Consider the following 16,222-nt stretch of genomic DNA (forward strand, 5'->3'; position numbering starts at 1 on the left):
ACTTGCCCTCAAAATCTCTTTTCAGGAGTGTGCATGAGGACTTACAGTGCACAATCTAGTAAGTATTGTACTGAGAAGCTCTTAAAATTGAAGTACTGCACCTGTGATTCTTTAATACAGGAACAAAGAATGCATTCTTAGTTTAGTTTGAATGTAAAAGTAAGCAATGAAATTAAATACCCCTTTGAGATTTGTATTTATCACTTACAAGAAGCACTTCCTAATAACCAGTGTCAGCTAGGCTGACAAGCAAACTCCAGAACAAAGCCACAGGGGATACAAGTCTATTTTAGGTTTACTGTTGACAGTAAGGGTCAGAGGAAAAATAAACTCAGCAAGCAGTGTCATGCTACCACAAACCTCTGCTGGCCAAGCGGAAACTAAATAATGGCCAAACCTTTCAGCACGACAAAGACTTGGGCAATTGGGCTGCCCTGCAGTGCACGGAGCGCAATATACAGAATAACAGGATTGTTATTCTAAGACATATCACAAATTGATGATAAATAAAGCTCAAAGGACTGGAGGAGCTAATTATCCCACAGTCTGGAGTGGGATACAGTATGCTTACCCTACAGCATCCCTATTATTTTAATATTTGATGCCTCCAAAGTTAATATGGAAAGTTTTGTGAAAAGGAGGACTGATCATGGTCTCCTTCAAGATATCCTTCTTTTGGTCAAGCTATAAATACTATAGGTAATCTCTACTTCTAGACCTAACCTTAAAAAAATAAGAGTGGCAGGAGGACTCAGACATTATTTCTATTACACACACAAATACATATTAAAAGAAAATAAAACCTTTTTTTATCTTACAAGTATAGTCCTTGGCTTCACTTCATGTACTGAGGAAAGCTGATTTGATTGCTTTATCACACTAACAAAAGCTAAGATTTGTGTAAGGGGAAGAAGAGGGAATAAAGCATATTCTGTATTGATATTGCCGCTGATGGCATTACTGGCTTTCGTTTTACTTCCTATTAAAGCTGATGATAAAAACAGCTGTGTGGACTCATAAGCATCTACATCTCTCCATGGACTTATTACAAATATCTGTTTCATACAGTCTCATCGTCTAGGACAGATTTAATTTTATTCTATCTTTTGCTAGGCATAAATAAAAACCTGTCATTCCAACTATTACATTGCTTTCCTTTTTCTCTACCTATTACCTACAGTCCTGTAATTCCTACTGTTCAGTTGTTTTCCTTTTTTTTGCACTTTCTGTTTTGATGAAGCCATGTTTCCTCCATTGTCAGGGGCTAGCTGCTTAAAACAAAGAAGGCTTTTTACTTTCAAGCATAATTATACAGGACAGAAATGGCTAGACAATTTATTATTGTTCTTTTTTTCTAGCCTGTGATGATACACTGATAACTGGTAAGGAGCATCCATGTACCACAGATAAAATCCTTCAGATTTTAGGGAAGTGTTTAAAAAACAAGAGCAGTTCCAGTGGGTGATGCCCAATCATTGTGCATCTGTTCTCTGCCCGACTGATGCTCATCTGTGCTCTTCTGTTTGTCCATTTTAAGGTACTTGCTTATCATTCTCCCATAGCACTCTGCTCAGCAGAAATGTCTCTGGGACATTCAGACCAAGTGCCCTGTGGAGCAATGACTCACTACTTGCTTGTGATTTTGGAGCCTACAGGACGTCAGATTAACAAATCCTCCTGACTTTTCTCATGGGGTCCCATAATCCATTTGCTTTGTCAGCACTATTTTTGAACTGCTGTCAGGTGGCATTAAGGATATATTAGGTCAACTCACACTGGGTCCTGTGAGCATGCCTCTCATTAATACAAATAGGATGTCTCCTATGTTTGAAGTCCCACAGATTGATGGAAAAATCCAGTGACTGCAGTAATACCCACAAACGATGCTGAGCAATAGCAGGAGAATAAAATGAAGGGGCCCAGTTCCAGTGTGATGTACTGCATTCGGAGTCTTTGGGATTGCTATAGTAAATCATCCTTCTCTTTTTCCTTCAAGGCACTCTGCTGAACCACATCATTAATTCCCTGAATCTCCTTCTCATTTTATAAAGTTTCCTTTAGAAACCCGCCCAGTGTAAGACTTCTGAGTATGTTGACCATGGAGATGTAGGTGGTAAGAAAAAGACAATAATGGCCTGTTCTTAGTCTCCTTGTCACCGATACTGAGATACTGCTTTCTCCATGGTTTTAAATGGTATTTCTACCCTCTCCTCTAAACTTGAAGTTCTTTTGGCACATTGCTCACTTACTTTTCCATGCATTATTCCTCTATATTAGTGCTGAAGAGTATTAAATTGATTGGTGGAAAATTAATGGAGCAAGTAGGAATGATAGAGAATAATTACTTGTGCATTGTGGCTTTTGACAAGTTGGCAGTCTGAAGAGGCAGTAACATAAAGCATATTAGTAATTGTAAATGCCCGTTGCAGTCCTTGTTAGAAAACTTCAGTGAATCCACAGAAGAGAGAGAAGAGTCTTGTTCAAAACATGATGCAATGGGAAGATGATTCCTACAGCTATTTAGCAAGGAAGTGTCTTGCTACATAGGGTGCAAATCGGAAGAAGACAACAAATATTCAAGAAGCTTTATATATGCCAGACTACCGAAAGGCTTCATCACCTTGTGATCTTACGATGCTCACACAAACGAGAACCGTGCCCTTATCCTGAATCACACTATATTGCAGTCACTGTGACTCATTTTAAACCTCATATAGCTGGCTTATTTCTCTATCTATTATTCCATTCAATTTGGTTCCTCTCCTCTAGTGCCAACACCTTGAGCAGGGCACTGAAGGAAGAGCAAGCAATTTAGAAGTGAAGGCATGGGCCAGCTCAGTGGCTGATGGTTGTGGGATTTAGAATTCAAGCAAATAAAGCTGTTAAGGATCCATGTGTCTAGTGCAGATGTCATTTGAACCTGTTAGGGGAAGCAGGCATTTAATAGCCATTTGTTGAAGAAAGAGTTTGATCTCCTTCAGCAAAATGCTGGGTAGAACATTTCAGAAAACAGCTTTTTTCAGTACATGCTACTTATGGACGCTAATCCACATCCTCCTCATTTTCAGACTTTTATGCAGATGGCTTTTTTAGCAATACTGTCAGCTTCTGTGCATGGAGTGCTCTTGCTATTGCTGCATTTCACATGTGCTATGAGTCTTAGATGCTTATGGAAATATCGCTGTTTAGAAACAAGTTATGTGTGCCAGCAGTCCTTGACGTGGTATCTCGGGAACTAGTTGCAGTTACTGGAAGCTTGTCTGCTTTATGGACAAGCTTGTCTGCTTTACAACAGGTTGATTACACCTACCCTAGATACAGATTCATGAAAGGCTTCTTCCCTTTCACCTGGTCTGATGGTATTTTGCAGATGCCTGTTTTTGCTAGCTGGCAATCACAGAATCATCAACGTACAGTTGTTCTGCAGAAATCCAAACAGCTTTACCCTGAAGAATGGTGGGTATAATGCCAGTGAATATGAAAACATCATCTGATGGTGAACAAGTGTTCTCCTGAGTGTCTCACAGTTTGTAAGTGAAAAAAAAGAATGACTCAAAGGACAACATTACTTCAGAGTAGAGCACACAGATACATAGGCAGGTTCATTCAACTCTGAAACAATGCACTGTGGAAGACATCAAGTTTCCAGAAATACTGTTTGAAAAAATAAGCCAATATATAGAGATACAAAACACCTGAAGTTTGGATTATCTAGCACAACATCCTGTACAAACAAGGCCTAAAAATAAATTCTAAAGGGCTTTTCCTCCTGGACTTGTATTATTAACAGCATTAAACAGTTTCATTAACAGAATTTGAAGTTATTGAGGCTGTCTGCTGAGAACTTTGCTTCTTCATACCCTTGTTTCTACATACTTTCAAGCAGAACTGCGAACTACCATGATCTTGATTTTTAAGAACTCCTTCACATTGCTACAATGATAAACGCATTTCCACTCCACCATTTCTCAAAGCAAACCAGGAACTCAGTCCCATATTGTTTTCACTGGTAAAGCTCCCAATAAACTTTTCAGAGTTACTCCTGTAAAAACAACAATAATGTCGCCCACCCCCAAACCAACCAACCAACCAACAAAATACAGAACAGAGAAGTTGGCTAAAAGAAAGATTTTACCCATCTGCACACTACCAGAGATTTTTATAATTTTCCCAGAACAGAAACTCTGAAACAAAACTAAACTATAAAAGCCAGCATATATAATGTGTGTTACTTACAGTGTATTTCTAGAACCTGCATTGCTATCTGAGGCGTAGAGTTTAGGGACTCGTGATCTACTCTGCAACTTACAACTGCACCATCATCACTGCGATCTGCTAGGAAATCCAGCGTGCTGCTGACTGTGAATGTTTTCCGATTTGCATCTTCTTCTTTTAAATATTTAACATCTGAAAGAAAGAATAAACAAATAATTTTCTCTGCAATGTTTTGGGGGAAAGGAGTCCAGCATTAGAAAGCTAAATTATCTATCACATGTGGAAAAAAAAGAAGTCTTTCACATCTGTATTGGTCACTTTAAAACAAAATCAGACTGCAGTTATTCCTCAACTTGCTCCAATTGTAAGAACAGAATATATGTATTGAAAAGGAAAATTTTAAAACTGGTTACAGGATACTGCACTCAAAGAGAAAATCCTTTCATCATTATCTCTTAAGTTTAGATTCAAATTTGATATAAACTTTCACTGCAGTTCATTCAAATAAAAATGGGGTCTCCACCCAGCCTCACTTCCCTTCTGCATTCAGTGTCACTAAATATTACATTTTCTGTGTCCGTGCTTATAACCTTTCATAGCAATGCACAGATATTACAAAATTTATTACTAATACATGGATATTACTAAAACCATGTAAACTAAGGGTTGCATGCATGTAGCCACATTACTCCTGTGCTTACTTTATTAACAGCTTATTCTATTGTTTGGTTAGAATTATGCTAACTTATGAACTAAACTAAACCAAAGCATAGCTACTGATGGTGATGAACAACTGTAAATAGAGCATGTCACAGCGTTTACTGGAATCTATAGACAAGTCCCAAGAAGACGGAAATAAAATTACTTCAGAGACCTTGCACTCACTGCTTTATATCATGCTAAATTGGTCTACTGCTTTTGTGCAGATTCGGTTAAAAGTCTCTGACAGTTTTCAGCCCAGATAGATAGTAAAGCGTGGGAAGCCTACAGCTATGTTTAAGTATTCAACTCAGCTCAAGGTTAAGGTTCAAATTGATAAAGTTTTGTTATAGGACAGACATGTTAGATCAGAACTGAAGATTAACGCATTAACTGCAACATGAGATCTTCTTACACATGCTTTAGAATTGTTGCATTTCGTTTACGACTACTTATAATACTTACTGATTTTAATCTATTTCAGCAAAATAGTAAGCTCATTATACTGATTTGTGACAAGGAAAGCTTTAAAAGACATATATAAACACATAAACATATATATTCAATTACGCTGAGATTGCATATGTCCTTTGTGGCCCAAAAAAACTAAAACTGAGAGGTTTCCATCTTACAAATTATACTAAATCCCATTAGAGAAGATGACCTAAATAAAATTTCAATGAAATATCAATTTTAGAAAGTGAATCTTAAATGGCTTAAGCTACATCTTCTTAGATTAAAAATACCTCTGAAATCAGAGAGGTGGTCTTTTTCATTGCCTCCAGATAGACGAAGACACCACACAGTTACACGATTTCCATTTTCCCCTAAGAAATAATTATTTCCTGCATACAAGCATTTTCCTGCCTGTTTTGTTTGGTTTTTTTTTTTTTTTTTTTTTCTGCTAAGCTTTAAGAGATTTCAATTTCTGCCATGGTGACTATTACTATTTAGGGATCCATAGGTGAGAGAAATATTGAGCAGGGCTAAAGCAAAGTTATTATAATGAAAACAACAGATGTCTTCACTAATATTTAAAGCAAACAAATGAGACTTTGTTCCCAGAGTCAGGTTTCCAAATTGAATAATAAGCACCTATATAGATATCTGTCTGCTTATAAGTAATGTACACATCCCTTTGCTTGCTTACTGCAGGTGGAGGACAGACGGCTCCTGAAAACATCAACAACTTTCATTTCAGTGAGAGGTTGTGGATGCTTAATCGTTTAGAAAAACAAAGGCAGTTAATTTCCTAAACAGATGTTTAGAAGCCTTTCTCTAGACATCTATTGTTTGGAAGAGCTCAATTCTTAGAGTTAATTACCTCTGTAAAAAGGATGGTGACACTGTTCTATAAACTGTTGACATCCTCATCAACAGAAACGTTTAGCTTGTCTGCTTTATCAGCTGTATCTTCTTAGATGTTTCTTCATAGCAAAATGTTGTAATGGTGTGATTGTAATATATGCTAACTGAATGTAAGCCCAACTGGATGTAAGAGCAATGGCAATCAGGTACTGAGTATGTTACCGCATGTTAGCATTCAGGAAATTTACCCAGGGTTTTTACAGAATTTTTAAATATGCCTACTGTAGTCAATTATTTCATGTATTTCCTTTCTACTCCTCTCTCTCTTAAATATCCCCTTGAAAAAAGTTTAACAAAAAGATCCATTAGAGAGACACTTTCTCTGGCTACCACTGTCACTGTCCTGTGACTGGCCAGCAAGTCAAGGGAAGTGATTTTTCTCCTCTCTTCAGCAAGTGTATGGCTGCATCTAGAGCACTAGGCCCACTTTTGAGCTTTCAGGTACAAGAAAGATTTTGGCAAATGTGCAAGGACAGCTTAAGATAGTTCGGTTTGTTCAACATGAGGAAAAGATGACTAAAACCAGATCAAACTGCTGCCTTCAAGTACCTAATGCGTGGTCATAGAAAAGAAAAAGACACATTCCTCTCAGAGGCATACAGCAAAAGCTGAGGGGCAACGAAGACAAGTTACCCCAAGGTAAATTCTGATTTTGTATCACGAAATAGCTACATATAATGAAAATTCTCCACAATAAGGTCTTTCAAATACTGAAACATCTAGACCAGAGAGACTATGGAATCTCTGTCATTGGAGATTTTCCAGAATTGAACTGGGGAAGACCTTTAGCAACCTGATCTAACCATTGAACACAGGTTGGGCCATATGAAATCTAAGGCTCCACTATGTGGTCACTTCTATGACTCTATCAAATAGGTGCACATACATATATGCTTGTATTAATATTAGTTTATATATAATAAGTATAGATGTTTGACAGTGAAAATAAATAGAAATTATAGAATGTCTATCATTCGTTGTTCACTGTCAACTATTTATAAAGGCACATACTTGGAACATCCATATAGAAATACTCGTCTTTTAAAAAGACAGTTTTGCTGTTTTTACATGACAAATACAATTTTTGTTTATGTTTAAAATCAAATTTTGAATGAAATGGCCTTGTCTAAGAAAATATCATCTTTGTTTTAGAGATTTATCAAGTCAAAATATTCAGTGCCTCTCTGAATTCTTTGTGTGCACTAAAAATACATAAACTAATTCAAAATGTCTTAATCTGCTGCAACAAAACAAACTGATATTCTTGTATTTATTTTTGAAGCCAAATTTTGTTAAGAGAAAGAAAATAACCCATTAAAAATATTACTGAAACCTAAAAATAATTTCTTACATAATGTTGTTAAAATAGCATGTAACGAATTTGGTGGGAAAAACAGATTTTTTTTTTCTTTACAAAATTATATATTTATCTTCTCCAATATTTTTGCTTTAATAATATTCAAGAAATGTCACCAAAATGCTAAACTGTAGATCTCTTTGTTAATTTGGTGCATATATGAAACAGAACACTAAAGTAAAAGGCATGGTACTCAGTACTTCATATTCAGTCTCTCTCATTACTAACACTTACTCTATTCAAATGGTATTCCTTTACCAGATGATGATTCCTTTTTTGAGTAATAGTAATGGAGCTACAATTTTAGAATGCCTTTTTCCCCTTTGGTGCAACTCTGAACTCAATGCATCATTTATATTCTTTTTCGCCATGTATAATACACTGTAACACAATTGGATTTACTGGTGCTAGACAGATGAACTCCTAACCTTTAATGTCAGCTGCATTAGCATATAATTTCATATCTATTTTCTCAGATTTATCATTTCACCTTTTACAGTGCACAAAGCTAATGTAACTTTTGCTGATGCCACTGCAAACTGGTTAGGTTATTTTATTTTTAACCTTTGTGAAATGGCAATGTGCTCTTCAGAAGACCTAGAAAACTAAACTGAAATGAATGTGCTCAGTACTTTCCTCTCATTTCTGGTTTTTTTTTTCTTTTTCTTTACTATTCTTTTTCACACATCTTCTTTGCTCCTTCCCCACCCTCTATTTTAAAAAAAAACCCATCCCTTTAGAAACTGTTGAGAAGAGCAAATTAGTTAAAGAGTCAAATCACCAAACCACTTCCTGGCTCCAATAGCATGCTGAAAGAACAGCAAAGTTCTTACACCAGATTATAAAATAACATTTTTAATAGAACTTATTTCAGTATTGCCTTGCTGTTAGGTCAACTGTACCAGTGGTACATCTTGTAGTATGGACATTGCTTAAGAGTAATTTTCAATATTTACATGTCTTGAATTTATATATTCAATCTTGTCATCTTTCTGGGATGACAGAATCTATGCTGTGCCACGTGTGTTAGCTGTGCTGGCAAATTCTCCTTTTTAATTATGTTTGATGCCTTTCTTTCAGTAATTTCCAAATGGCTGGAAAGAATGGTTCTCTATTTCCTCATTTTCTATCCTTGTTACACGTGCTTAAACACATTTCAGGTTACTAAAATTCCTAAAATTCCTGTGTCTTTCAATATGCTCTAGAATGGACTGGGTTCCTTGGGCAATCAACTCCAATCTCTTTTATTTACCAATTTTATATCACAGCTCTGATTGTGTACATTGAACTGTGGTGGAGAACAGTAAAGGAAGATTAATGGACTTTGTAATTAATGCTGAAAAATTGCTTGAGGCAGTTTATTGAGCTAACAAAATCCACAATGTCAGACAAATATGAGACAAGGCAGATAAAGCTGTTGTTTGGAGTTTTAATGTTGTTGTTTTATATATTAAAAAAAGCTACACTTCAAAGGTGGATTTTGATCTGGTCTTACTGCACAATGAAGTGACATGAATAAATACTAGTACCTTATCATTTTTATTCATCTACTCTATAATGGGCACCTCAGTTGGCTGTAGTAGATATGACTAAGCCTTCTTATATAGGAAGCTTTGCCCACCCATATGCCAAAAAGGATTTTAAATTATCACAGCATTTGTGAGACATTTTAAGTAAAAAACTTAAAAAGTGAAAGAGAAGACAGAAGAGAAATAGATAGCTTTTACATGCAACTCTTTCCTATTTCACCGCATCTTCGAAGGCAAATCCACACTTTCAACTTTGGTTTTAGTCACCCCATGACTTTCCAGTTACAGCAGACTTTGTCCAATTCTCCCCAGTCCCTGTGAAGCTCTCCTCAGCCCCTTTAAAGTCTATTTTCTCCCTGCTCCTCAACACAGACTCTCAGCATCCTTGCCTCAGCTGCAGGTTCCCAGTCTCCCAACAGAGATTCCCTCAATTGTTACAACCTGACTCTTGGGCAGAGCAGGCCCAATAGCTCCCCTACTGGAAAAGCAATCTTCTGTCTCCTCCAGATGGTTCTGCCTCACCCAGTCACTTAGAGTGTAACATAAAACGGGCAACTGACCAACTGAGACATGTCATATTAGAAAGGCAAAAAGAAATGAAAAGGTAAAATATCAGGTGACTGGTATGGCTGTGATAACAATAATCCCCAAAACATTCCTCTGTGAAGCTGAGTTTATTATGCTGAAGAGAGTTCAAAGCGATTCAAAACATCAGTTTCCACCATTTGAACAAAAAAAATAAAAAGATGGTTATATGACCACTCCAGTAATTCACAATCAATTCCTTACCTACACACTCTCACTGATTCATGTAAAGATTAAATATGAGAAACTTTACAATCATGAATTAAAAAGGTATAATGTATAGTTTTGACTATCGGACCAAATGACATTAAAGTTCTTTTAAATACCTTTAACTTCTTTGTCATTCTTGAACCATCTGATGTCAGCTGCTGGTTTACTACCAGATGTCTTGCAAGTAAGCTGCATCCTCTCTCCCTCCATAACTGGTGAGGTAAATCCAGTGATTTGTGGCTTCTCAGGAACACCTAACAAGCAAACAAGCAAAATGGCAGCAGCTGATGCTATCAGAGACAAGAATATATGACCAACTTAAAGTTCACTTCCTTATAGGTTCTAAATTCTGGAAATAATTCTTTGGCTTGTCAGTGAATCCTGTTTCCTATTGCAAATAAGCTGTCAATCTCAACTGTAGTTGATTTTAAAGATTTAAAGAAAACAGAAATTATCTAGTTTTCTAAGGGAAACAGACTGCATTTTAAAAACCATCTTATCTAAGTATATTCTGCATGAAGTTCTAGTCTGAATTGTTATTATAAGGTTTAAATTGGTCTGTACAGCAAGCAGAAGTACAGCTGTGAAAATAAAATGTGACTGGCAACAAAAAGCTGAACTGATCTAAGTTCAGAACAGATGTTTAAGCATGAATTATGAAGATTTCAGGACAAAACCCAAGGAAAAGTGAGGATGAAAATAAATATAGGAGTTCGTTCATACATTATCTTCAGACAATAGTTCTAATCACAATTCCACTGGCTAATGGAGAATTCCTCAGCTGAATCCCAGTTCTTTGGAGGAAGATGTATGATGATGACACACTATATGCATAATATTAAATTTGGAACTAGTTACTTTTCTATGAAAAAAGAATTGGGAAAAATTTAATCCCTGCATGTATAAATCCATTTGGCTTCTGAAAACACAAGACTAACTTATTTTAAAGTGATACTGATGACCCTAATTTTAAAATCTCTGAAAATGCCATTGTTATAACTTGAACCTGCAGCATTTTGACACATTCATATTTGTGTCTAGATAAAGGGATCACTCAGAGTAATTGATCCTGTGCCCTGTGTTTCACAATTTGCTTTGTTTACATCTCTTTTCCAAAATGACAGATTATGTACATAAAAACCAAGCAGCAGTACCTATCGCATAGTAAATTTCTGTAATAAATCTACTCCTCTTTTTCAGGACAGAAAATGGTGTCTACTATAATACCTTGACACTTAAATCTTCTAATCCATAACAGAGTAGTCAATAAAGAGATTATTAGTACATAAAAGGATAGTTTATCTGATTAAAAGATGTAATACATTTCTAGGGAAAATATACCCTTCCCAGATAGAAAGAGTTCCAAGAGTTTAAAATGTTAATTTGAAGTAGAAAATTACAAAAACAAAATGAAAAAAGATCGGCATCTTAAACCTTGCAGCTTCCTTTCTTGGAAGGTAAGTAGCTGATGTTGGGGAATTTTCACTAAACTCTCCCCCAAAAGGAAGGTAAATCTAAAAGCCCTGTGAAAGATGAAGTTACTTTGGTTGATAAATAGTGGTTAGCTGTTTTTTTGTCTTTGTAACACCTTTCTATGTCTTTCTGCCATTTAAAAGGTTGAACCGGTCTACTCATCTATTGTTTAGATCATGAGATGCCTCTCTACAGAGAAGATTAACCATAGGCAGTTGTTATTCCAGAATATTCTGCTTTGAGTGGGTATTTTTTGTCCTTAATGGCAACCTTGTGAGGCGTTTTGTACAATAGTCTCACGGGGACAGAAAGGGAGATGTATTTCATATCCTATGCACAAAACCAATTCCCTGGCTGGATTAATGTGAATATTACTGGTGCAGAGAACATCTCACATTAGTCCTATTAAATTCAACTGTCTGACTGCCTACATATAAAAATAAAACAAAAAGAAAAAGTCAAGTTCAGGGACAGGAAAAAGAGAAAAGAATAAAAACCAATCTCTAAAATCATATAACCTCTTAGGTACACAGGTGTGTTTCAATGAACTATAGCAATTTTGGTTGATTGGGCTACTGACATTCATAGAATCATATAAAGCTTCGAGCAGAAACTTTATTTCCTGGGCGTCTCTTGAAATCTATTGCTTTTCTATGTGTATCTATAACCTTTGGGGAAAACAGCAGAGCACTTAGAGGATAAAGTATAAAAGAAGCAGAAAACCCAGTGAAAATATGCACTCTATAGACAAAAAAAGAAAACAGAACGAGCCAAGAAAATGCACAGCTAAGGAAAAACGATAAAGCTCTAAAGCCCGTTTTGATTTCATGCTTTCTGATTTTCCCCCCTTTGCCCTATACAATACATTGTAAGGAGATGAACACATGCACCTTTTTTGCACTTCTGGTGGTTGGGATGTAGAAGTTATGTCCATTTTATGGAGCACTCATACCTTGGTATTTGTGTGCTCCCTAATTCATTACCCTGCCACAGTGCAAACAGTAAGAGTCATGTTATTTTTCAGCACAGCAATATGAAACAATAAACATCAGGGAAACAAGATCAGACATTTACATTTATCTTCTGCCAAGCTTTAGAGAAGTTCATTCTTACCATAATTTGCCAAAAGCCTAAGAAGTTTAACACTTGCTTCTTTATGCTCAGCTATTTAAACTTACCAAGAACAGTGAGAAAAGCCTTGGAAGTTTTGACAGGCATAGTAAATAAAGAGCAGGTGTACTGCCCTTCATCCGACAGAGACACATCACTGACACTGATACTCAGTTCATGCCACGAAGCTCGGACCAGCTCAATTCTGTTGTCTCTCAGAGCTGAAAAACAAAAATTCATGTTATTCGGTAAGAAATACCATATTAACAAAGTGTGGTATGTTACACAAGAGGGTCTACGAAGCAGCCCAGTGAAATCACTCCCTAGAATACAGGGATATGGACGCAATTGTCGTTATGGATAGTAGTCTGTTTCTCTATGGAACAAAGTACAAGAATTCAACATGCTTTAGGATAGTGTACTGAGTGACTTGTACAGACATTTAAAAACTTTCTTTACTTTAGTTACCTTTGACCTTTCTCTAAAAAAAAACCAACATTAACTTTGATTTCTGCCCCCCAAATAGCTTTGTTCAGTGACTAAACCAACTCCTCCCTAAAACCATTTTCTTTTTCATATATTTATATATGTCGGTGAATATTGAGAATCTTGTTCCATTTACAAACAAACTATGTTTTCAACTACGAAGTCTAATATTGCATAGCTTGCCTACAGATTTTCCCACATCCATTACTACTCATATTGAGCTGGAATATCAGATTTCTTGAATGCTGTAAGGGTATATCTCATTATGACTATATTGAAAGTTCCATGCGTACATAATACATTTAAAGATTTTATGTAGTTGCGTATAGTGGTTTTACTTTTTGATTATGACTAAAAATCTGATCTGCTATCAGAAAATCCTTCCTAACAAAATTTTGTTTGCATGAAAATCACTGAGGGAAGAGGAGCAGGTAGATTGACTTAAATTCAAAATGTAATTTTCAGTAATGCTTTAAAATTTTAAATACTTTAAAACCCATACTTAGATTAACCCACATTTTATATTGAAAACCAGTCAAAACATTCCCAAACATCCCATTTCTCTGCAGTAAAGCTGTTTCGGGAATCTACACATATTAATCAAGTCATTCGCAGCATAGCAATGCTTGTACCATAAGTGAGTAAACACCGTAATTCTCCCAAGCAAACAGTAAAAAAGCCTCTGTAACTCAGAAAGTTTTTTTGTGTACCTCTAGATTCAAATCTTTGACCTGACAGTACTTGAATCTTCAGTGAGTCTGTTTTTACAGTAAGCCTCTGAAAGTCAAAAGTAAAATGGGACTGTCATAATTACTGGGAGAGCTATGCTTTAATTTGTGAGAAGAACCAAGATGTCCAAGTCCCTAATGCTGTTCTCACCCAGCTCTTTCTACAGTCCCCAAACACTCTTAGATTTGTTTTTCCTAACATTTATATCTTCCAATAATTAAAACACAGCTTTACTGTGCTGCTTTTGCTACTAAATCTGGATGTTTCTGTCCCATTGCAAGGCTCTCCAAGTGCTGTCAATATAGGAAGACTTACACCAAAAGAAGCAGCTAACATGAAGATTCAGCAAAAATGTCACTTGAATTTGTTGTCTTCTAAGGCCACCATTCAGGTTTCTTTACAGCGATCTCAACCTGAATTCCCTGGTTACTTCAGGTAGGACTGCTGCTAAAGCTTGACTTATTCTCTGCAAGTGACAGCTTAAGCAGACCTAACATACAAGCATGCCATCAACTGCTCGAAGGCCCATCAAAGTGACTGAGATTGTGTGTAACATTCCAAAAATAACTGAGACATCTTCTGGCCAGCCACAACAAGAAATAAATTATGTAGCATGTAATTTAAAAAGCATGTAATGATGGAAAATAGATGCAACATTAAAGCAAACAAGCAAGCAAAACAAAAGCCACAAAATGAGAAACTGTGTGTATACCAATATACTGACATAACAGCCAAAGAAACAAGCTCAAGAAAACAAAAAGTACATAGAAGCAAGCTCCTACCAACCCAAATAGCAGGCAAAGCTGATGACTGTGGTTTTACTAGCCAAAAGTCGTCACAGCAGTGAAGCTGTTGCTATCTCTGTGGAAGTAGATGGGTACTCAGTATTCCTTTCTCAGCTTTTCAGTTCTAGTCAGATGCAAACTGAGCAGACATAAGAATGGTAGTTTCACATCACTGATCTTTCATAAAAAATAATTTTCAAAATGACCCAGTGCTTCCAAATGGTTTGATGATCACTATACCCAGATACATATAATTTGGAGAACAGCAGAGGAAATAAAAAAAAGCACCCCCCCAAAAAAAACAACAAAAAACCTCATAATTTAGAAATGGTGACTTTTGCCTCTCCTTAATCGGAAGTGATTTAAAAAATAATGCAGTGTATCACCTTACATCATATTTCATTTTGTTATAATTTTCAATTGCTACTGCCTTGTGATAAAGATTTATCTGTAGCTGTTGAAATATTTTTCTATAGATGGGCAATGTGCAGAATTTCATGCACTATAAAGAACTGTAATGAATGCCACTTGAGCACAAATGGTCTACAGATGATGCTAATAGCACACCATTTTGATCCTACTGGTAGAGAAAAAAGCAATTGAAATACAAACCACCTGCATCATCTACATTCCTGCTGCTCCCTTCCCTCATTTCCTCCCCTCCACACCTTTTTTAACCATTGTACAAGACAGAAACTTCACCTCAGTCAATTTTCTGGAAAACTGGTAAAAACAACCACTGATCAAGAGCTGAGATCAGATGTTCCATGTTTCAACCCAGAGTGAATTTTTAGTGAAAGAACAGAAAGAAAGAGTTTTGTCATGGAAATACCAACACAGAGCCTTTGCAAAAAAAAAAAAATGCTGCAAATAGCACTGACATAAGACTCCTCTGCAGGAAAGCTGTTTGTCAGAAGCATTTTTGTAAGTGTTAAGTCTAAATGCAATTAATTATCTGTGCCATCAATTTCAAACCTAAACATCTGTAAGCTTTCCTGCCTGCACAGATTTGACAGCAAACCAATGAGAAAACTACTGCTATTGCTTAGACAAGGCAAGCACTTACGCGGAGTCTTTGTAAAATCTCATTTTCAAACTTTACCCCTACACCCATGTCTATATCCTTATCTATATCTGTTTAGAAAGACACCAGTTCCTCTTATGAAATTGATAGCTGTGATGGATGCCAGAATTGTTCCCTTTTTATTTATTTATTCTCTGTGTTAGGTGCATTTTGCTAAAAGGGTGAAGTTGAATGAGAGAAAAGTGCCTGCCTAACTGTCTAGTCCTGGCTTTCTCACCCTGGGGCAGTGGGTATAGGGTGACTGCTCCCTCGGGACAGCATATGAACAGTTGGCAGCACAGGAGAAGCCAGGAGCACTTCTAGCCAGCTAGCAATCTCCAGGCATGAAGACTTGAGAGGTGCAGGGGTCTTGCATGTGGCAGGTAGTAAACCCTTGCCAAGCCTGGTTGACAGAGCAAAGAAGCCCGTGGAGCCTGAACAGAAGCCAGCTACTGAAAAATATCAAATGACAAGCAAAAGCTTGGAGGAGAAGACATTCTTCCCAAAGGACTAGTGGATGGCAAGGAGATTTATTTACAATACTCTGTATTTGATCTCTTTCAGTAGATCTGAGTTCTACCTGCTTAAAGTCTGATCTCATCTAGTTTATTAT

The 16,222-nt window shown here is 36.5% G+C and overlaps 1 protein-coding gene across 8 annotated transcripts in view; it reads right to left on the reverse strand.

Annotated features, from left to right (window-relative positions):
* The window catches only part of CADM2 (cell adhesion molecule 2), a 637,102-nt gene that overhangs the window by 112,884 nt on the left and 507,996 nt on the right, over positions 1-16,222 (reverse strand). For all 8 annotated transcript variants that reach the window (XM_030471717.2, XM_030471720.2, XM_030471715.2 and 5 more), the window contains 3 exons: positions 12,615-12,767; positions 10,080-10,217; positions 4,237-4,407 (listed from right to left, as the gene is read on the reverse strand). In XM_030471717.2, coding sequence (XP_030327577.1) covers positions 4,237-4,407; positions 10,080-10,217; positions 12,615-12,767 — 462 coding nt within the window. The remainder of the gene's footprint in view (positions 1-4,236; positions 4,408-10,079; positions 10,218-12,614; positions 12,768-16,222) is intronic.

Source organism: Strigops habroptila, chromosome 2, assembly GCF_004027225.2.
Source record: "Strigops habroptila isolate Jane chromosome 2, bStrHab1.2.pri, whole genome shotgun sequence".
In the NCBI taxonomy this organism is placed as follows: domain Eukaryota; kingdom Metazoa; phylum Chordata; class Aves; order Psittaciformes; family Psittacidae; genus Strigops; species Strigops habroptila.